At 39.9% G+C, this 22536-nt stretch overlaps 1 protein-coding gene across 6 annotated transcripts in view; it reads left to right on the top strand.

The window, feature by feature from the left end:
* The window catches only part of Tdrd5 (tudor domain containing 5), a 54137-nt gene that overhangs the window by 7581 nt on the left and 24020 nt on the right, over positions 1-22536 (top strand). For all 6 annotated transcript variants that reach the window (XM_076941390.1, XM_034513086.2, XM_076941392.1 and 3 more), the window contains exons 5-11: positions 779-862; positions 1926-1982; positions 5129-5282; positions 8014-8222; positions 9117-9337; positions 10778-10990; positions 11641-11707. In XM_076941390.1, coding sequence (XP_076797505.1) covers positions 779-862; positions 1926-1982; positions 5129-5282; positions 8014-8222; positions 9117-9337; positions 10778-10990; positions 11641-11707 — 1005 coding nt within the window. The remainder of the gene's footprint in view (positions 1-778; positions 863-1925; positions 1983-5128; positions 5283-8013; positions 8223-9116; positions 9338-10777; positions 10991-11640; positions 11708-22536) is intronic.

The following is a 22536-nucleotide window of genomic DNA, read 5'->3' as shown; positions in this document are numbered from 1 at the left end:
ATATCTGCCCACCCTCCTCCTCACCTATGCTTTTAGGAGAGGACTTTGCATCCAAATTCCCAGAGCTGTTACTGAGTCTCCACCACTGATGACCCCACCCCCACCATTTCTTTCATCCTTTGCTTATATTACATAAAGGAACTTCCCCCTGCTGCTCTTTTAAAAGGCCATTCATTTCACTTGTGCTCTATCTCACACCCCTTCCTCCGTTTCAGGAACCTTCTATCAGCCTGTGTCTTTCAGGCATTAGTCAGTCACTAAGTATTTAGTAATACTAAGAAACTTCCGAAAATGAATGGCAAGTATCCTTTCTGGACAAAAGTATCCAAGACTTTTGGACTATTTGGAGACTGTAGAACCTATTGTAGATAATGCTTTTCATCTCAGAATATTCCTCAGTATCTAGTTTCATACAAATTTCATTTACATATGTGATACAATATAAAGCGTCTCAGTGTGGGATGGGATGGGGGTTTGTAGAGGGGAAACTGGGAAAGGGGATAACATTTGAAATGTAAATAAATAAAATATCCAATTTAAAAATTTTCCAGTGCTACTTAAATTTTTTAAATTACTTCATTATGTGTATACATATACTATGTGCATATACATATAACTTGTGTCTATGTGTGAGTATATTCCTGTGAATGCAGATGCCCACAGAGGTCAAAGGCTGGGAACTGAGCTGAGGTCCTCTGCAAGAGCAATGAGTGCTCTTAACCACGGAGCGGGATTTGGCCCATCTGACTGAAACACGTTTTGTTTCTTTTATTCACAGTTGGAAAGCACATTCAAATCCGTAATTGCACAAATTGGACCTGGAGGGACTGTTGATCCAGACCTAAAGCGCAAGATAAAATTTGTAAGTATTTTCCTTTTCTTGGAAACAAAAATAATTGGTTTTCATATGTGGTTTGATTTAATTGCCTACAGTGATTATTAGTTTTGTATTTATACCTTATTGTTTCTAAAATACTGAGATATGAACACCAGTTTTTATATAAAAAAGTAATAAACATATACTGAAGTTTCTGATGTAAAATTGTTTAGAAAATGGTTCTTCCAATAAATGTCCTCTTCCCTCTTTTTCCTTCCTTGCCCAACAAATCATTGTTGGCAGACAGTTGAAGATCTTTCCAGTTCAGTTTTCTGTCCTGCAGACGTAATGCTATTGCACATGGTTAGTGTGGTCCAAAGTGTTTCTGCTCCATGTCTCACCTGGGAGGATCTGGGAGGGGCTAAAGGTGGACTGACTTGGACCTTGGCTATTAAAAAAAATCCTGCAGGGAAGTCTCTTGCACATTTATGTAATCCAAGTTGCCATCAGAGGCACTAGACATTTGATTTCTTGAGGATAAAATTCACTCCATAGAAAGAATTGCATAAATGGACACTTCTGCAAACAGCTTTACCCCCAGCAACATTTTAAATAATAACATTTTATATTAGCTGCTTTTTTTATGTCCTTAGTACTGGTTTACACATTTGTATGGTTGGCCGGTTTTATTGTTTTGTATTATTCACATATGGAAACCCCTTGGCTGTTATGTAATGTGTGGGCCAGTGTCTGCCTTGAGGATTTTGGTCCTGATCTGAGTAAGGAAATGTCAGCATAGCTCCTCTGCCCTGAATTATCCCAGTCTAGGTGCTGTGACTTTGGTGGGAGACAGGCAAAAACCAACACACTCGGGCAGCAGAAACCAATACACTGGGGCAGCCTTCTCTTGTTTTTGAAACTTGAACAAGTGTCTGACCATTGTTTGCTCAAGGATGTTCACAATATAGCACCAAAAATAGAGGAAATGTATTCATTGATAAACAAACAAAAAAAAAGATAAAAATAAAAGTATTCATTTGTTAAACTAAGGATTATTATGTGGCTCTAAATCTTTTGATTATATCTTTGTTTCATTTCTGTTGATTAGGTCGTATCTAAGTTTCCACAAGGTTTGTTTATTTCTAAACTGCTTGGAGAGTTTGAGGTAGGTGTTTTCTTACTCTTTGCATTGCTTATTTTTCTTATGATAGACAAATTTTGCCATTTGCCTGGATCCTCTAGGTCTGTGCTATTAATACTTAAACCATCTTGTTTTATGGTTTAGTCACTTTTTCTTTATTATGATAAGGCTAGTTAAGAATATGGCTAGTAACAAATATCTGGCTATGAATAGGAAGAATGCTTTTACTACTTACTATTATAACATCATTGAAATAATGATTAACATATTTTTAATGTGATAGTACCAAGAAGAGATGTGGAAAAATAGAACCCCTCATATACATTTTTGATTTTATATCCAGTAATGATACTAAGAATGAAGGTACTATAAAAACACTTAAGATAATCAAAAAATAGAGAAGTATAAATAGACTCCATGGTAAGAAAAAAATAAATAATATAGTTTAAGCTAATGGAAATGATGCCAGATTAGAACTTGAGTCTTCACGAAGGGCTGAAGAACAAAGGATGAAGTAAACACGTAGCTGTGTCTGAAAGACTACTTGCTTTTACCAGTTAAAACATGCTACTGTCTAAAGCTAAATTGATGGCCTCTAGGTGGGTTTGTAACACAAAGCTGATGTACAAAGTGCAAATTGTTATACTTTCTGTGACTTGGAAAGTAACACTAAGTAGTTAAGGGTGTATATTATAATACCCAGAACAATCATTAAAGATGAATGATAGCCATAAAGCCAACAAATAAAACTATTTGTATAAATGCATAAATGCATGCAGTAAACTTGGGAAGGTGGGCAAAGAAAACAGAGGAACAAGATATGGAATGCAAGATACAGATGGGAAGATAGGGATGGGAAAATACAGATGGGAAGATATGGGTGGGAAGATATGGATGGGAAGATATATCTGAACTTTAAAAAGGTGGGAGGGGGAACAGGATATATATGGGGTCGACTTATGGAGCATGGTAGCTCTAAATCAACATAAATGGACTAACTGCTGTAATTAAGACAGCCTGTGAGCCTGGTGGTGGTGGCACATTCCTTTAATCCCAGCTCTCAGGAGCGGGAGGCAGGAATAGCTCTGTGAGTTTGAGTTCAACTTGTTCTATAGAGTGAGTTCCAGGACAGCCAGGGCATACAGAGAAACCCTGTCTCAAAAAACATAACAAAGAAGAAGACACCCTGTGACACAGCCTGTGATGCAGGATGAGAAACAAGACCCAACTATATGCTGCTTATGCAAATATAGTTCTCATGTGTTAAAGTTTCAGAAAGTTGTTTTTTTTTTTTTGTTTTTTTGTTTTTTGTTTTTTTTAAAAACTTGACAATAGAAAAAATTGCAGACAATGAAGGTAAGGAAAGAGTAAGATAGACTTTTTCCCAAATTATTTTATGTAGTTAACATAATAACCCAAAATAAATATGAGGGCAGATTGTGGAGTGAGTGGATGGAGCTCTGGGAAGGAAGGAAGGAGGGAGGGAGGGAAGGAAGGAGGGAAGGAAGAAGGAAGGAGGGAAGGAAGAAGGAAAGAAGGAAGGAAGGAGGGAGGGAAGGAAGGAAGGAGGGAGGGAAGGAAGGAAGGAATGGAGGAAGGAAGGAGGGAGGGAAGGAGGGAAAGAAGGGAGGGAGGGAGGGGCATGGGAGTAGAACCATGCCAGCCTCCTTACTGCGTGTTGTTGGGGACCAGTAGAGCAGAAATCCAGTTAATCATAGACTATATCTGAGCTGTGTTTCATATAGTAATGTGGAATTACCTTTATAGTAACTGAAAAAGCAAAATGTAAAGCTTATATAATCTTATATCGAAGCCCACTTGAGTTTTGACAAATTCCTCAAAATTATACAAAAATTGTTAATAGTTGTTTCTAGGGAGGAGGTCTCTAGGTGACTGACACTAGGTAACATTTCGGGTGAGCAGAAACTTGATTTTTTTTTTTTAATTTGTGAGTGTTTTCACCGTAATTTGGTTTTTACAATTGCTTTTTTCTTTCAGAATTTCATATATATGACTTTGAGAACCCCAATCATTTAGTTTCTCCTCTTCTTCCTCTTGCTGAGTACTTATCTGGATCTGTGGAATACACTGTTAAAAGTGATTGGTGTGGGGTCTGGAGAGATGGCTCAGAGGACCAGAGTTCAATTTTCAGCACCTGTGTCAGGTGGCTCCCAGTGGTCTGTACCACCAGCTCTAGAGGATCCAACACCTCTGGCTTCTCAGGGGACCCACACTTGTGCATGTACCCGTATGCAGACACAATTTAAAAAATTCTAAAGAACAAACACTAATTCCTTTGTATTTTAATCCTGCTCATCCTATGTCCAGCTAAATTGTTTTCACAGTTAATATAACACAATTATCTGAGAAACTACTAGAGACTGGTGAACGTAAAGAGAAGCTTTAACATGTACCATCTGAGGAAGTAGAAATAGGAATCGTAATTCCCTACCGCCCTGCCCTCTGCCAGCTGTTTCCTGTGCTGCGCTGATGGGCGGCTGTAAATATGACCTTGTGAATGATGATCTGCCTGATCCTGGACCCCAACGTGGATGACTGTTCTGTGAGAGGAGTCATAAAGAACTAGTGTGGTATTGGAGCATCATGTCACACACTGTGTGCCACAGCTGTGCTACTCTGAGTGGCCCGTCCTTTACAGAGCTGTCACGGAAGGCATTTAGTTAAGAAGCAAGCCTGCACGTTCTTAAAGCCTAGGCAGGAGAGAACTGTTGGTATCAAGAATAGCACAGAGGCTGGGCAGTGGTGGCGCACGCCTTTAATCCTAGCACTTGGGAGGCAGAGGCAGGCAGATTTCTGAGTTCGAGGCCAGCCTGGTCTACAGAGCGAGTTCCAGGACAGCCAGGGCTACACAGAGAAACCCTGTCTCCAAAAACCAATAAAAAAAAAAAAATAGCACAGATGTGTGTGCACATGTGTATGTGGCACCTCGATGTTGGCTTTGAGTGTTGTTCCTTGGCAGCTCTTTACCTTGTGTCTTGAGAAAGGGTCTCCCTAGGGCTGCCGGGTCAATGGCTAGGCTAGGTTGGCCGCCAGTGAAACGGGCTTTTACACTTTTCATGGGGTCTTAAGTATGTAGGTTGACAAAATCCAGATTAAAGCCTTGCCTAATATATCCAGAGTTTTCATGTCTTTCCATTTTTTTATGACAGCTAATTTTCAAAGAGCAACTTTCACCAAAACAATTAGGGTTCTTAAACGTGACAGAGCTTGTTGGTGCTCTCAGCGACATTCTCCGAGTTGAGTTCAGTGAAGAAAAGCAAGATTTGCTCGTGTTTGACGCTGACCTGAAGCCTCTGCTGCCTGGTGAGTTAAACAGCATCATACGGACACCATTTTTTTTTATTAGAGAAAGCATTAAGAGTCAGCAGTAGAATCACAAGACCCAAACACCTCCCATATTCGCCACAAAATGTTTGAATAATGACCTTTTTAGTGAGAATTGTAATAAAGTTAACCTGTATTATTAGTTTAAAGTTTTAAATTTTTACAGTTTAACTTACTTATTTGTTTATTTATTGAGACAGGTTTTTATTATGTAGCCCAGGCTGCCCTGGAACTCACTGTATAACCCAGCAGATCTTAAACTCATGGAAGTCTCTTGTTGCTACCTCCTGAGTGCTGGGATTTTAGGCATGAGCCACCACATCTAGCAATTTGTTCTTTTTTTAAAAAAATTTTTTTATTTTATGGGTGTTTTGTCTGCACGTGTGTCTGTGTGCACCATGCATGTGCAGTGCCTGCAGGGGCCAGAACTTCAGGAACTGGAGTGACAGGCAGTGATGAGCTCACACGTAGTTGCTGGGAGTCAACCCGGCCTTCTGAAAAGGCAGCCAGTGCTTTAACCACTGAGCATCTGTCTGGCCTGTTGTTTTCTTTACTGTCCAGTTGTTAGTAATTCTGAAGGAATGATTCTGAATTGGTTGTTTGATATGTCATGCTCTCAGGCTATGCAGCAAAGCTTCTTACAAATATGTGGAGAGTCAGAACATAGGACATATGGATGAGGAATGTACCTTTATATTTTACAATAAACTCCAAACCAAGTGTTCTCCTCTTCTCCCCTCTTCCCTCTCTCTCGGTTTTTCAAGACAGGGTTTTGTGTGTGTGTGTGTGTGTGTGTGTGTGTGTGTGTGTGTGTGTGTGTGTGTGTGTGTAGCACTGGCTGTCCTAGAACTTGCTCTGTAGACCAGGCTGGCCTTGAACTCAGGGATTCACCTTCCTCTGCCTCCCAACTGCTGGCGTGCACCACTGCTGCTCAATTTCTGTATTTCTGTATTTACTTTAGGAAAACATATTGGATCTAGGTCGTTATATTTTTGTTTTTCTGTTTTAATTTTAGCCAAGATTGGCTTTCTCTTAGAGTTTTGAGATAACTCTATATGATTGGGCAAACAGATTCTGTGCATCCTTTGCTCAGTCTCCTCAATGCTAACATTTTGCAAAGGCATGAACACTATGGTGCTTTTATTTTATAAAATGTATATAGGGGAGGTGTGTGTGTGTGCGCACACACACACTGGGAAACCAGAGTATAATCCCAGGTGGCATTCCTCGGGCACTGCCCACCTTTTTCTGTACTTAATTATTTTTGAAATAGGATTACTATTTGCCCAGGAAGACCCAGGAATCCTGCTGGCCTTGCTCCTCCTCCAGCCCTGGGATTACAAGCACATACACCCCAAGCCTGGCTTTGTTTTTTTTTTTTTTTTTTTTTTTTTTTTTTTAAATGTGGATTCTGAGGGGTTGAACCGAGATCCTTCTGTTGGCAAGGCAAGACTTCATTCACCACTGAATTCTGTATGTTTTTAAAAGTGGCTGTAATGGACATCTACCTTTCCAATTCTGTCATTGATTTATTGCCAAGATATGAGTGCCACTATTGTCCCTTTAGGGGTACCTTGTGCTGGTCATTGCTGTGGCTCAGGGGTGTCACAGCTGCATAGGACTGTTGATTGTGTCTGTCCCTTGGCAGCTTAAAACCCCAGTACCAGACATGAGAATCCTCCTCCACATTGTTGGTTAGGGTAGGCAAAGAGATGACCCAAAACAACCCAGTTTGCCTGCCTCACAGAGCTCCAGGACAAGCCCCTGCTGCTCAAGATACCACATCCTTTGAATATAGGACTTGGAAGATTTGATCTGATCTGATCTGATCTGATCTGATCTGATCTGATCTGATCTGGAGTCATAGAACTTCTTTTAACCACAAAAGCTCTTTAAACAACACAACACAGAGGTAACTAATGCTTGTGGCTTTAATGAGTATATTTCATGACCTCTTATACAAATTATATACTTAATTATAACATAATTTTCTTATGCAAAGCATTATTATCTATTGTGTTTTTGCTTTTTATGTTTAACATATTGTTTTCCATATTAGTATTTTTTCATTTATACATTTGTGCAATCCCTACATATTTATTTCATTTAACTAGTGTCTTGTTGGTGGACATTTAGATTGTGTCCATTTTTACTGTTGTAAAATGGTATTAGTATTTTAAACTTTTAAAATTTATTTTTGCTATTTAGGGGACAAAACTCCAGCCTTCATTCATTCTAGGCAAATATGATTAATTTTTGTGCCTACATCTTAATGTGTTTGTGAGTTTGTTTCTTCAGGAGCCCCTGTGGCTAATGGTAGATCTGAGGAGTCCAGAATGTGTCAGCCTCAGGTACTCAGATATGCATAAATTTTAATATAATATAAGGTTGGTTGAGAAATTCTCTAAGAGTTAGGACATCATATTATGGAATATTAAAGGGTATATGTTGGTTAGTTAGAAGAAGAAATTGGAGAACAGATGTTGAGAAAGTTACTCACCAGAGTTTGAGAAGTTGTACCAGCTCCTGTTTTCCCAGTGTGAGAATTTTACAGTTTGTTTCTCCTTTAGAACATCGTCCCTTGTGTCTCCATCTACAAGGTCTGCAAGAACAGATTCCCATTGCCAGTGTCTGTCTCTCTGGTGCCTGGCACATGGGGGCCGCTTAGAGGCAGTGGTCCCACCCTGTAACCGCTCTCTGGCTGTTTCAGGTGGACCGCTTTCATCAGTCAGAAATTCGTGTTTAGTTCAACCAGACAAGAAAACAGACGCTAACTCTTGGACCTCCAGTCCCTCTAGAAATTCACTATCCACTGTAGCAGTTAAGACGACCACATGGGATTGCCCTGTGAAGAACCACAAGGAGCCAGAACAGAAGATATACAAGAAGCCTAACCTGGTGGTAAAGCCTTTACAGCTGGTGAGTGGGCAGTGTGCTACATTGTGTAGTAGGCACAGTAACTGAATGAATGCCGCTTTAAACCAAGTGCTCTTTAGAAAAACAAAATTCTAGGACACCGGTCCTTGCAAAAGACCAGTTCTTTTATACGGCATTTTCTGTTTTACATTTCCCTCACACCTGATGTTAAAGTTTTTCAGGTAGTTGAAATGTAATTTCCCTGATGGCACTGTTGATTTCTCTATTTCTGAGCCTTGGGGTTGAGGCTGGAAAGCCCGGGGCTTTAGAGCTTACAGGAGCCTGCTCTGGCCCAGCCTGGGCAGTGGCCACAGATGGCAGATACCCGGTACCATTTATTTGGTTCATTTAATTTTTCTCCTTCATTACATCCTCCCACGTTTGTTTCTGTGTTTGTATCTGTTTCTGACTTTGTTGTTGCTAAGGATTAGTTGTTGCTGCTCACTCTAGCAGGCTCTTCAGAGGGATGGGCAGTTTGAGAGCCTGCTGGGTTTTCTTCAGGACACAAGGAAGGCCTGGAGGACAGAGAGATGTTGTAATGAAAGGGATGCATAACATTTTGATGGGAAGTTGAACGGATCCATCCTTAAAGTTCCGTTGACTGCGGGTAGTGTTAGGTAGGAGGACCTGCCGGACTCCGCCTCAGTGCCTCCTCATTTTGTTGGGGACATTTGCTTAACACTCTTAACTTTTTGCCCAATATTTACATAATAGAGTGCTTGAAGGATGTTTTAAATGGTGGCTGTAAATGATAGCTCCATTCTAAAGCATTCTGATCATAGTTTTAGCTTGAGCCCAGTGATTGTAATAAAGATGATTTGTGAAATAGTTTGAGGGATTTGAGATGTCCCTTTAATGGCTTTTTCTGGTTTCTTTCTCTCTCTGCCTTCCCTGTAGCAAATAGAAACAAACAAGTCACAGATCGGCATGTCAGTGCCAAACCATGACATTCCACCAGATGCTGTACGTGCCAAGAAATTGTGCAGACTTCCTCCATTAGACACCAGCACCCTTGTGGGGGTCTTCGTAGAGTATATAATCTCTCCTAGTCAGTTCTATATCCGGATCTACAGCAGAGATTCATCAGAATTACTGGAAGACATGATGATTGAGATGCGGTAGGTGCCTCTTGCCTTCCCTGTTCCTGGGTAGTGTTACTCAGGAGTTGTCAGACATGTTTGTCTCAGGACCCTGAAACTAACAAAAAGGTTTTTGCTTACTGATGCTTATCAGATAGAAACTTAAAGTACAAAAGTTAAAATACCAGTTTTAAAATCCATGTGTGGTATGATAAATAACATTTTAATGAAAAAATATTTTTCTACCCCAAACATGTATAATAGCCTTTCACATCCATATACAGTGTATATTCCAAATCCCTCTGTAGATACTCAAACTATGGATTGTGCCACGCTCTCTCTATATCTCTATGTGTATGTGACTTCCTACCTTTGTGCCATGGAGGGCAAGAACACATAATGATGTACTTCCTGCCTGCCTGTAATAAGGCACACAGTCAGTCTATGTGCATATACATATATCCTTCCTATGTGCAGCCAGGGGCAAGCAAGCTTGTTTAGAGAAGCAAAAACACTCCGAAGCTTAAGCACTCCAAAGAACCCAGATTTCTAAGGCAGCACCGAACCTATTAAGCATATGGATAAGGAAGGAATAGGAGAGAATTCTGGAGGCGAGTATCCAGGGGCATGAAGAAAGACAGGCTGGACAGACACTCTTACATTTGGGGATTAGTGAGCCACTGATGCTGTTTTAAGAGAATGTTTTTAATTGAACTAGAATTGCATCACTCCCCCTGCAGGCCCCCCATCCTCCCTGGAACCCCTCCCACCCACCCGCTTCTCCCTTTCAGGGTGATGGCCTCTTTTTCTTTGATTATTGTTTACATGCACATGTATATATGTATGTATGTATGTATATATGTATGTATGTATGTGTGTGTGTCACAAATATATATAAACACAACTTGGTTCTGTGTATGTTGTTTTAGGACTGACCACTCTGCATTGGATAACCAGCACTGGGGCTTATTCCTGGGAGAGGCCAGTTCTCCTCCTAGAAGTTATTGGTAGCCTGTAGTTCTGTGTGTAGGGGTGAGACACTCCCCCTCCACCCCCAAATTCTCCTTTTACATTAATATGTCCCTTGAAACTGCCACTGTCCCAGTCTTGTTTGTGCTGTGTGCTTCCCAACATACTTCCTGGTATTTATTCTGGGTTTTAGGGTCTCTCTGTCTGCTCTTCACACAGAACTGTGAGCCATACATGTAGGAAAGTATCCATTTTAGGAAGTTACGTGGAATGAAGTTGGATTATATTTAGAGAATGTAAGATAACAAAATAGTGTGTAATTTTCATATTTGGAAAGAGTTTATTGATGAAAAGAAAGAATTTGGATAACGAAATTGACATAAATAGGCATTGACAAATCAGAAAACTACATTTTTCCTTTTTGCTAAGACTTTCTTGCTCTTGATAAATCAGTAAAATGATCTTTTTTTTCTCTTACTCCATGGTTTTCTGCATTACGGGATTGTACAGACGCTGCTATTCCAACCAGCTGGTCTCTGATCGGTATATTATGCCAGAATATTTTATCCAACCAGGACATCTCTGCTGTGTAAGGATCTCTGAGGACAAGTGGTGGTACCGGGTTATTATCCATCGGATCCTTGGGAAAAAGGAAGTTGAAGTGTTCTACCCAGATTTCGGAAATATAGGAACTGTCCAGAAGTCCTCACTGAGGTTCCTCAAGTGAGTTGAATTTATCAGGAATGCTGGGAAAAGGAAATCCTGAATCATGGGACTTTGGGACTGGGATCTTTTGTCTCTCCATCTTCCATTTATTCTTCTTTACATCCCTTATCACAGGGGAAATGATCATGTCATATCTTTTTAAATGTTTACTTTTATAAACTGTGTGTACATATGTAATCAGGTGCACACAGGGGCCTGGTGCTGCAGTTGCAGGTGGCCGTGAGTTGCCTGAGGTGGGAGCTGGGACATGAACCTGGTCCTCTGCAGCGCACTGGTAATCCCCGAGCCCACATCACTTGCTCTCAAGGATGGACTGTAGCCTCTCTTGTCTTCTTTCACTTGATTATTAATTTAATGGACCATGAGAATAAAATTCTGTCTTTTATTAAGAAAATGACTTAGGTTCATGTTAAGAGGGATACTTACATGCCAGGGGATTGAGTGACTCCTTCTGGGACTTTCGTTTACATGGTTCTCTTGAAAAACTTAACTATGGTTTGTAATTTATTCTTTAAATTATTTTTAAAGTGCAAAGCATTAAATTTAAAGTGACACAAATTAATTGAAATGGCCTGAATAGCAAAATAAGAAATGGATCAGAGAGTCAATGAAAAGCATTGAACAGTCACGTGTCTGGCCTTTTGCAGATGCTGCTACACAAAGCTTCCGGCTCAGGCTATCCCTTGCTCTTTGGCATGGGTGAGGCCCGCAGAGGTATGTTTGCTTGTTTCTCATTAGTCAGCAAAGATGTAGGTACATCCTTCGTATCAATAATGGCTCTGAGTTCTCAGGACACACAGGTGACACGTGAAATGAACACATGTTATATGTGAGCAGCTATGGGCAGCAGCTGCATTGTGTCCTAATGATATCTATGTCTCTGTCCCTTTTGGTTACTCTGGGCACTGAATTTGCAAAGATGACTTTATTTAAAATTAAAACAGGTAGGAATGCATCTCTTCACATGACACTCAAATGCCTTTGTTGCCGATAAAAAGCATGGGGGTGGAGCATACCTTTACATAGTTGCTCTCATGGCTCTGGTGTATGAGACAAGCAAAAGGAAGTGTGCTTAGTTTTGTTCAGACTCATCAAGAAAAGCCTCTTCACACATGGGCAAAAGGAGCGTAGCACAAACATTGAGACATTTTAAGTCTCTCTTGTTGACACAAAATACAGGATAAGCTGGGGTAAGTAAATTAATCTGTAAACCAGTAGCAGTCCCTGTGTGTAAATGTACTTGATGTGCTTTCAAATGACTTACAGCACAGTTGATTCGTACCAGTACCACAAATGTGAGCATGTGTGCTATGGTGACATACAGTGTTGGTAGGCAATAGGAATTTTTGAGGTCCATTATAATCTTATTGAGAGCATTGTAGTGTAAGTCTGTTACTGTTCTAAAATAGGGCTATGCCGTTGACCACTGTGGGTAGTTACATAGACTCACTTTTGGGTCTTCTATTTTTTTTTTTTTTTTGATGGGTCTAATACCTGTTTTTGTGCCAGTGTTACGGTTATATTGCTATAGCTCTTTGATACAGTTGAAATCTGGTATGGTTAACCCTTTTGGCACTGTTCTCTATACTCAGGATTGCCTTCATTAATGCCCTGTATGCTTCCATATGGATTTTAGAATTTTTTTCCTTCTGTTTCTATGAAAAATGATAAGGGAATTTTATTGTAATTGAACTGAATCTGTACATTGCTTTTGTTGGGATGGCCATATTCACATATTAATTCTACTATCCATGAGCTCAGAAGACCTCTCCATTTTCTAGTGTCTTCCTCAGTCTCTCTTTTTTTTAAATTTATTTTTTATTGGATATTTTATTTACACTTCAGATGCAATCCCCTTTCCCTATTTCCCCTCCCTAGAGAACCCCTATTTCACCTCCCCTTCTCCTTTTTGCTTTTATACAATTTTTTAATGTTAACCAAAGGCTTTATAAGTTTGGTAATTCTCAATAACAAGATGTCCCCCAATACCCAATCTAGATATATCAACTATCTTTGACTGATGGAGACACTTGAACATTTGCCTCCATGTTCCCCGCCCCCCTCATTACCTAGCTCCTCCTCTTCTTACTCCTCTCCTTACTCCTCCTCTTTCTCTCCTTACTCCTCCCACCCTAGCTCCTCCTACATATCACCCTTCCTGTTAAAATAAAACTTTTCTCTCAAAATATAGAGCATAACTATATCAATTTGTGTCAGTAATGTCCAAGATAGACCTGATACCCAGTCCATCATTTTGTTGACTAACCAGTACCTCTGTCATCTCTCCTAACTAAGAGACTTAGTTCTGAACCTGGCCTTTTTTTCTTGGCTTTAGAATGAATGTCAGCTGAAAGCCATCCTCACAAATCTTTTCTCTCAAAGTAAATAGCCGGAATTGGCTATGAGACTATAAGTCTTCAACCCCATCAGAAATCCAGAATAACTGAGTTAACTGAAATTATGGGAAGCACAAAGCGTAGTTTCTAAAACTTAGTCAATTTATAAAGACCGCTGAACATCTGGATAGTCCCTATACTACAAAACGTTGGAGCACCCGATCTTTAGCCTTCTGGCCCAGGATCATCTGACAGACCTAGTGATGCAGAATTATTAAGGGCTGATTACTCTGTCTTGGCAGATATAATCAGTCAACTATTCCGCAAGTGTGTCCTTTTCTGGACAGTAATTTGTCTGTAAATGAAAAAAGGCAATTCTTGCCTAGTGGCTGTCTCACCACAACTGGAGTAACTCCAAAGATGCTTAATTTCTTCTTAGAATCCAAGACAGGAAGCTGTCAGGAGCAGACAGGTCTCTAATCAAAATGAACCTTAATACTGAAATGTTTGTAATGTCAATTTTGTGGACTTCTGACATTTTGAAAACAAACTATCATGTAAGGTAATCTGGACTGTTGTCTGTTAACTCCTCTCAGCCATTTCTAAATAAAACGTAGAAAACACCCTAACAATAAACTCAGAGGCATGAATTTGCTATAGGCCCTTAACTCACAGGCTAACCATCTCAAATCAGCTAAAAAAGTTAAAGGACTAGTTCTAAGCCTTGTATTCTTAAATGTGTTATATGGGCACAATGCCTGTGAGAGTAAGAATATTAATCTCACTTTTATATCAATAAGAAGCTCATACTAATGAAAACCTTAAATTTAAAATCAAAGTAGATTTTGTACCATTTAAGAAATTATAACTTCATCTTAATAACAATTATACTTATTTCTACCAATAGGTTATGGCTATGCAATAGGTCCTAGCTAATCCTCCCTGTTCCAACAACCACTACTTTTCCCTAGAAAGACAGCCCAATATTAACCACCTCAGTCTCGAAACCCAGGAAATAGGGGCGCTGACTCTTCATTAACTTCTTCAAGCTGATTATGGGCGTTGAGATATTAGAAGAGGGGCAGGGGGAAGAGTAAATTGATAAGCCTCTGACACTGTGTCTTCACTGCATCCAGCTGGAATTCCAGGACATCAGAGGTTTGAGCAAGTCTGCTCAGCTTGCTTGATGAGTAGATACACCAAGGCTATGTATTCTACAATATACAATTCTCAAAACAAATTTTAGTATCAAGATAATTTTTGTTTAAATTCTAGAATCTAGTCTTCTGGTGCCCTGCCTCTGTCATGTGTAATCCATATAATTCTGGGAGTTTCTATGAGGGTGTGCTCCCACCATCCTCCCATTCCCGCCTCCCTGCTCTCAAATTCCCCAACACTAGGGAATTCAAACTTTCAGGCACCAAGGCCCTCCACTTCCACTGATTCCTGGCAAGGCCACCCTCAACTACCTATACAGGTGGAGCCATGATTCCCTCCCTTTGTGTTCTCGGGCTGGAGATTTTAGAATGGCTACTCCAGCTTGTTTCTTAGGACCATTTGCTTGAAAGATTGTTTTCCAGCCTTTTACTCTAAGGTAGAGTCTGTCTTTGTCACTGAGGCGGGTTTCCTGTATGCAGCAAAATGCTGGGTCCTGTTTATGTATCCAGTCCATTAGCCTATGTCTTTTAATTGGGGAATTGAGTCCATTGATGTTAAGAGATATTAAGGAACAGTGATTGTTGCTTCCTGTTATTTTTGTTATTAGAGGTGGAATTATCTTTGTGTGGCTATCTTCTTTTGGATTTGTTGGAAGAGGATTACTTTCTTGCTCTTTCTAGGGTATAATTTCCCTCCTTGTATTGGAGCTTTCCTGCTATTATACTTTGTAATGCTGGGTTTGTGGAAAGTTATGTGTAAATTTGGTTTTGTCATGGAATATCTTGGTTTTTCCATCTATGGTAATTGAGAGTTTTGCTGGGCATAGTAGCCTGGGCTGGCATTTGTGTTCTCTTAGGATCTGTATGACATCTGTCCAGCATCTTCTAGCTTTTATAGTATCTGGTGAGAAGTCTGGTATAATTCTGATAGGTCTGCCTTTATATGTTACTTGGCCTTTTTTCCTTACTGCATTTAATATTCTTTCTTTGTTTTGTGCACTCTGTTTTGATTTATTATGTGACGGGAGGTATTTCTTCTCTGGTCTAGTCTATTTGGCCTTCTATAGGCCTCTTGTATGTTTATGGGCCTCTCGTTCTTTAGGGAAGTTTTCTTCTATAATTTTGTTGAAGATATTTATTGGCCCTTTAAGTTGGGAATCTTCACTCTTCATCTATACCTATTATCCGTAGGTTTGGTCTTCTCATTGTGTCCTGGATTTCCTGGATGTTTTGTGTTAAGAACTTTTTGCATTTTGCATTTTCTTTGACAGTTGTGTCAATATTTTCTATGGTATCTTCTGCACCTGAGATTCTCTCTTCTATCTTTTGTATTCCATTGGTGATGCTTGTGTCTGTGACTCCTGATTTTTTTTCCTATCTTGAGGGTAGTCTCCCTTTGTGATTTCTTTATTGTTTCTACTTCCATTTTTATGTCCTGGATGGTTTTGTTCAGTTCCTTCACCTGTTTGGTTGTGTTCTCTTGTAATTCTTTAAGGGATTTTTGTGTTTCCATTTTAAGGGCTTCTACCTGTTTACCTGTGTTCTCCTCAGATTCTTTGAGAGTGTTATTTATGTCCTTCTTAAAGTCCTCTATCATCATCATTAGAAGGGATTTTAAATCTGAATCTTGCTTTCCTAGTGATATGGGGAATTCAGGACTTTCTTGTGTGGGAGAACTAGGTTTTAATGATGCCAAGTACCCTGGGTTGCTGATGCTTATGTTCTTGTGCTTGCCTTTTGCCATCTGTATCTCCGTAGTGCTACCTGCCCTGTCTCTCACTGGAGCCTGTCTTTCCTATTATTTTGGTTGTATCAGAACTGTGTGGGGTGGGTGTTACTACTGGGGTTAGACCTGGGGCCCAAAATCTGCTCAGTGCTCAGGCTCAGACCAGAAGGAACCAGTGCTCCATGCCAGGAGTGACTTCTTGGGTCCTAGTGGGTCCCAGTTACTCCCTGTTTGGGGCGGGTATTGCTGTCTCCTTACCTAAGATACTGCCCAGGTTAGAGCTCTTGGGAGGCCCGCTTCCTCTGGGTTCTGTGAGACTAGGGCAGATCTGCCACCCAGGATCTGCTCAGTGTTCAGGCCCAGACTGGAAGGACCTCAGTCTCTTTCTTAAGAGATTTAAAATTTTCATTTTATAAGCCGTTCACATCTGTTTTTTTCCTACATATTTTATTTTTTGATCCTACACTGAGTGGATGTGTTTCCATAAGCTCTTTCTTACTGTGTCTGTTGTTATTACATAAGGTGACTGCTGAATTCTGTAAGTTGATCTTGCATCATTCCACTTCATTAATGGTGGTCAGTTCTAGAAGTTTTCTAGTGGGATTTGGAGACCTTCTCTATATAAATTCATACTATTTTCAAATCCAACTTCTTTGACTGTTTGAGTTCTTGAATTTTTCCCTTGTGTATTTCTCTAGCTGGGATGGATGTTAAGAACTATGTTGAAAAGGTTTGGGGGCAATGGACAGCCCTGACTCATTACTGATATTATTGATACTAACGGTATCGCTTTGAGTGTTTCCCCAGTTAGGATGATGTTGGCTGCAGTTGGCTTTATCTGGAAGTTGAAGGGGACAGCTCAGCATAAATATAATCAGTTTTATAAATGAACTTAAAGACAAAATCATTTGATTATCTCAATAGATACAGACAAGGCCTTTGACAAAATCCAGCATTACTTCATGAAAAAATTCCTGGATAGGAGTGGAGGGGCTGTCACAGCATAACAGAGGCTACACACCCTCAGATAGTTTACAGTGTGAGACCTTCATGGTGGAAGAACTAAACACCATGGAAATAAATGATAATTCAAGTTGGTTTGCTTTTCTTGTCTAGTTAGTTACTAGTCCTATGTTGACGCATACTAACATGATGCTTGGCTTTATATATTAGACAAGATAGTTTAGTTCTCAGTGTTGGATGGATCTTATAAGAAGAAGGAAGCACCTGTGACCAACGATAGTGATGACTCTGAAGGTGCTGTTAGAAGGAATTCAAATGGGAATAAATTAACACCGATAAGAACTTAAAGTTAATTTTCTAACATACATTAAGTAGATTGAACCTTTTAAACATAATCACAAGGTGTGCTTCCTCTTGGAATCCCCTTCCTGACTGACAGACAGCCTTAGTGCTCTCTTACCATTGGCAAAGCTAACACTACCACAGATCTTAGGAGTTGCAATCCTTCCTTCTCAATTTTAGGTTTATGGATGTCTTACCTGAGTGTATATATGTGTAACAAATATATTCAGTTCACACAGAGACTAGAACAGGGCATGGGGACCCCCCAGGACTGAAGTTACAGGCAATTTTAACCTCCCTGAGGGTGCTGGGAAATGAACCAGGGTCATCTGCAGGAGTAGCAAGTGCTCTTGGCCACTGAGCCATCCCTCCAGCCCCTCTATACTGGATTTGTATCTCAGTATAGAGGAATTATTTTGTCTTTGTGATACTATGTTTTGGTAGTAATTGTGAGCCTGTAGTATAATGCCATAATTATTAGTTAGAAAATGAATATTTACTGAGATAAACTGTTAGAACTGTTTCTAGACAAAGCCAGAAATGAATTCATCTTTTTCCTCATTGAGCTAGCTTAGGTGACCTCATAGGTCATGACCGAGGGGTTTGCGTGTGTGTGTGTGTGTGTGTGTGTGTGTGTGTGTGTGTGTGTGTGTTCTGTGTGTGAACGTGTATCCTGGCAATGCATTAAGCATTAATGTGTTTATTGTATTAAGCAAAATATATACAAACTCTTTTCATCTTAGAATTATTATAGTTGAAATAAAACATTAAATAATAAATAAAATGAGCATCATTAGGATGGGGCTGATTCTGTCTCCAGCTCTCACTGCTGACCTCTGCTTCCTTTACCTGACCTCACTCACATGCCTGCCCTCTCCCTTTCCCCCCTCCTCTCTCCCTCTCCCTCACCCTCTCTCTCTCCCTCCGTTCCGTCTCCCCCTCCCCTCCCTCTCCCTCTGTCTCTCCCTCTCTCCCTCTCACTCTGTCTCTCACTCTCTCTCCCTCTCCCTCTGTCTCTCCCCCTCTCTCCTTCTCCCTCCCTGTTTCTCTCCCTCTCTCCCGCTTCCTCTCTGTCTCTGACTCTTCCTCTGTCTCTCCCCCTCCCTCCTCCATTACTTCCCCTCCTTTTCTCTCCCTCTGTCTCGTCTTTCTTTTACTCCATATGTGAGTTCATGGAAAAAAGGAAGGCTGTCTACTAGCTAGGAAATATGATCTCACTAGGAAATAAAACTTTTCAAACCTTGAGTTAGCATTCTAAGACTGTAGATTCATGAACAACTAACATTCATATGTTTAACCTATGTAATTTTTGGCATTTTGCTAGATCTACCCAAATTGATTAAACTGTACATATGGAAGTGTTAACATTTGGAAGCTGCTGAGGTTCTCTTCCCTCTTTTGTTACCTTAAGTGACCTTTCCATTTAATGGAGCAGAGCATAAGGCAGAGCACACGCCACCCCACGTAACTGCAGCCTTCTGTTCCTGACATGCCCTCCTATGTCAAGCATTATTAACTTTATAGGCAGTTATTTTACAGTGTCTGACGTTCATTTTACAGTGATATGTTATATTTTTATCAAAATATTTATTTTGTGTAAATGCCTTACATAATACCTTAAAAAATGAGAGCTATAATTTTCAAGTAATTTAATGGGTCTAACACAATAAATCATATATGTTGCTCTTACACAAAATATATTTTATACTATACAGCATAATGAAAATGAACACAATTACCATTGTGTTAAGTGGATATTCAAAGAATATCTAGTTTCTATATGATCTAATATATAATATACACAGTAAACAGTGTTCTTAAAGGAATACAAGAAAAGGAAACATTAATTTTGAGGATGTTTATTTGGTTTGAATTTTTATTCTTTTTCAGAAAAGTTGTTTTTAATCAAAACATAAGAAATTGGTTACAAAAACTGTAATAGTGTCTATTTGGATCTAATTACATATTTCTCAACACACCGCCTATCTCACTGCCTGGAAACGCTTTTCTTCTGCTTGAGCTTTGTTATTTAGGGTTTTATCTCAGGGTCATGTGGTGGTATATTTAGTAGTGTTTACCAGGACCCCCTTTCTCTGTACTACTGTACCTGTGCTGGGATGGAGTGCAGGGCCTCAGGCTCCCTAAGCGTACGCTGCCTGCCTGCTGAGGTACAGCCCCACCCACTGCCATTTGCCTGGGTAGGCTGGAGTTGGCTCAGACCCAGTGCACTGAGGCTGTCCCTAGGTTAGCCTGGTCCTCTTCCCCTCAGGGGAGGGTGGCTTGTTCCTTGAAAATCCTTGACCATTGCTTTGTCCTCTTCGTCTTGAGCTGTTTTAAAGGTTCTGTTTGTCCCTTACATTCAGTGTAAGGATATGTTTATGTATGATGTGATATGTTTACTTGCATGTGTGAATTTATTATTTAACCTGCTCAGTTCATTGGACATTTTAAATCTATGGGTTATTAGTTTTCTTTAAACCTTGTGAATTTGAAGTCACTATTATTTGATTATTGCCTATGCCCCATACTCATATTTTTATTCTCTCTGTTTCTATCTCTTTCTGGAACAAAAATTAAAAGTGTTAAAGGTAAGTTTTCTTCCAGTTCTTCTAGCTGTATTCTGTATTTTTATGTCCCTGTCTTTACATGGTGGGCAACTGTTTCTCTAAATTATCTTCCACTTACTAGTTCACTCTTTACTCCTGTCTAATCCGCTACTGAATTAACCTATGAAGGTTTTAGTTTTTGTTAATTGTATTTTTACTTTCTGAAATTTAGTCTAGTTGTATCCAGTTTTAAATGAGAGAGAGAATGTGTGTGTGTGTACGTGTGCGTGCATGCATGTGTGCATGCGCGTGCATGTGTGTGTGCGTGCGTGTGTGTGTGTGTGTGCATGTGTGCGTGTGCGTGTGCGTGTGCGTGTGCGTGTGTGTGTGTGTGTGTGTGTGTAAAGAAGCAGAGGTGAGAGTAGACCACTTCAGCCACTTTGAGATACAGGTTGAACTGGATGGTCAGGCCGATGTACAGTGCCTCTACCACTGAGACATTTCACTGGCTGACCCGCACCAATCTTTATAGATTGCTGATCTCTTCAAAGGTTTCAAACAATGTTGGATAGCTTTATCTTGTTAATATTGCTTTAAGGTTGGTTTAATAAGTTGGTTTTATAACTGATTTTGAAATACAAATGTTCTAATGTTTTAGAGGTTTCTTCCATGTTGTTTCTACTGTTCTCATACATGGTTCGCTGTTTCTGCAGGTTTTATTTTAGATAAAATTTTTTACATTTTAATTTGTGTATGTGTATATGTGTGTACAAGTGTGTGTGTGTGTGTGTCTGTGTGCACACGCGCATGCACACGCATACATTGATGTTAGATAGCGTCTTACGAGAGTTGGGTCTCTCCTTCATCCTTCGGTCCTGAGTACCGAGCTCAGGTTTGTCAGCCTTTCAGGCAGCTGTTTTTACCTGTGGAAGGTCTCAGATGTCCTCCCTGTGCCTCTGCCTTTATCTTTGTACTGCTGCTGCCTTGAAACTGTGTCAGGATGGTTGGATGATGCCTGTTTCCACAGAGGCATCCACTTCGCTTTTACAAAATGCCTAGAACTCCTGCTACTGTGTGTTGTGCTGATGTAAATTAACAACTTGAAGATTGGTAGCTGACTTCAGTGGTGTGAAAATGGAACTGCAAATCCATGGGAAGCTTAGTATATCTGCCTCCCTTTTTTCTGGGAGTAGACTCCCAACCATGTCTGTCCCTTTGACCGGTTAGGATAATCAGAACAGTGGTTGAGACTTATGCAGATGAGCGGGCTCTCTGAAGACAGAAGTAGATCACATTTTCCTTCCATTTTGGCATTACAGTTTGTTACTATCTTTAAAGTTCTTTGGTCTTTTGTGATATATTTAAAATAATTTATCTAGAATTTAAAAATTGTTTCCCTCTGAGGTTAGCCTAATAATCTTTAACTGACTTTTGTTTTGTTTTTTCAAGACAAGGTTTCTCTGTGTGGTCCTTGCTGTCTTAGAACTCACTTTTTAGGAGAGGCTGGCCTCAAACTCATAGAGTCTGAGACTGCTTCCAAGTGCTGGGATCAAAGGCATGTGCCACCACTGCCTGGCTTTAAGTTCTTTCCTTCCTTCCTTCCTCCCTCCCTCCTTCCCTTTTTCCTCTCTCTCTCTCTCTCTCTCTCTCTCTCTCTCTCTCTCTCTCTCTCTCTCTCTCTCTTTCTTCTTTCCGTCTTTTTAAATGAGAGTTGCTCAGTGGATAATTAAATATTTTCCAAACCTTTTCATTATTTTTCTTTTTAAATTAGCATGTAGTATATAAAAATAAAGTTTTATTTATTACACTCTTATGCAAACATGTAATATATACTGTCATATCTGCCCCAGTACTTTTTTATTATGAGGTTTTCTCTTTACCATCAATATCTCTATTACCACTTTTACTACTAGAGAAAAACATGGCACACTTGTGCTTGTGTGGTTGTTCTGATCCACTTAATGTGGCTATTTCCATTCATTTTCCTGCAAAGGACATAGTTGAACTGTTCTTGATGCTGAGTAAGACTCTGCTGTGCGTGCACACACGTCTACTTTATCCCTTCATCTTTCCTCCACTGTAGGCACCTCTGCTATAATGGTGCCAGGTTGAACAGACCTTGATTCTGAATGTATACTAGAAGCAGTGCAGTTAGTCCATGTACAATTATTTTGAGGAATCTCCACACTGGTTTCTATGGTAACTGGACTACTACATACCCAGCAGCTACCCGGGCTCCTTCTCCTGTGCCTTCTCCAGCATTTGTTGTGGTTTTCCTGGTCATAGCTGTGTTTACTGAGTTGAGGTGGACTCTCTGAGTGCTTTTGATTTGCATTTCTTTTATTATTGGTCTTTTTATTTATTACAAATAAATAATATATTTCTGAAAATGTGTTTTTCATCAGATGATTTTTTTGTAGTCATGTTTTTTTTTTAACCATTTTTCTTTTAATGTCTCTCACCCTAAAATTAT

The sequence above is a fragment of the Arvicanthis niloticus genome, chromosome 10 (assembly GCF_011762505.2).
Source record: "Arvicanthis niloticus isolate mArvNil1 chromosome 10, mArvNil1.pat.X, whole genome shotgun sequence".
Taxonomy (NCBI): Eukaryota; Metazoa; Chordata; class Mammalia; order Rodentia; family Muridae; genus Arvicanthis; species Arvicanthis niloticus.
This window is presented reverse-complemented; position numbering and strand designations above follow the sequence as displayed.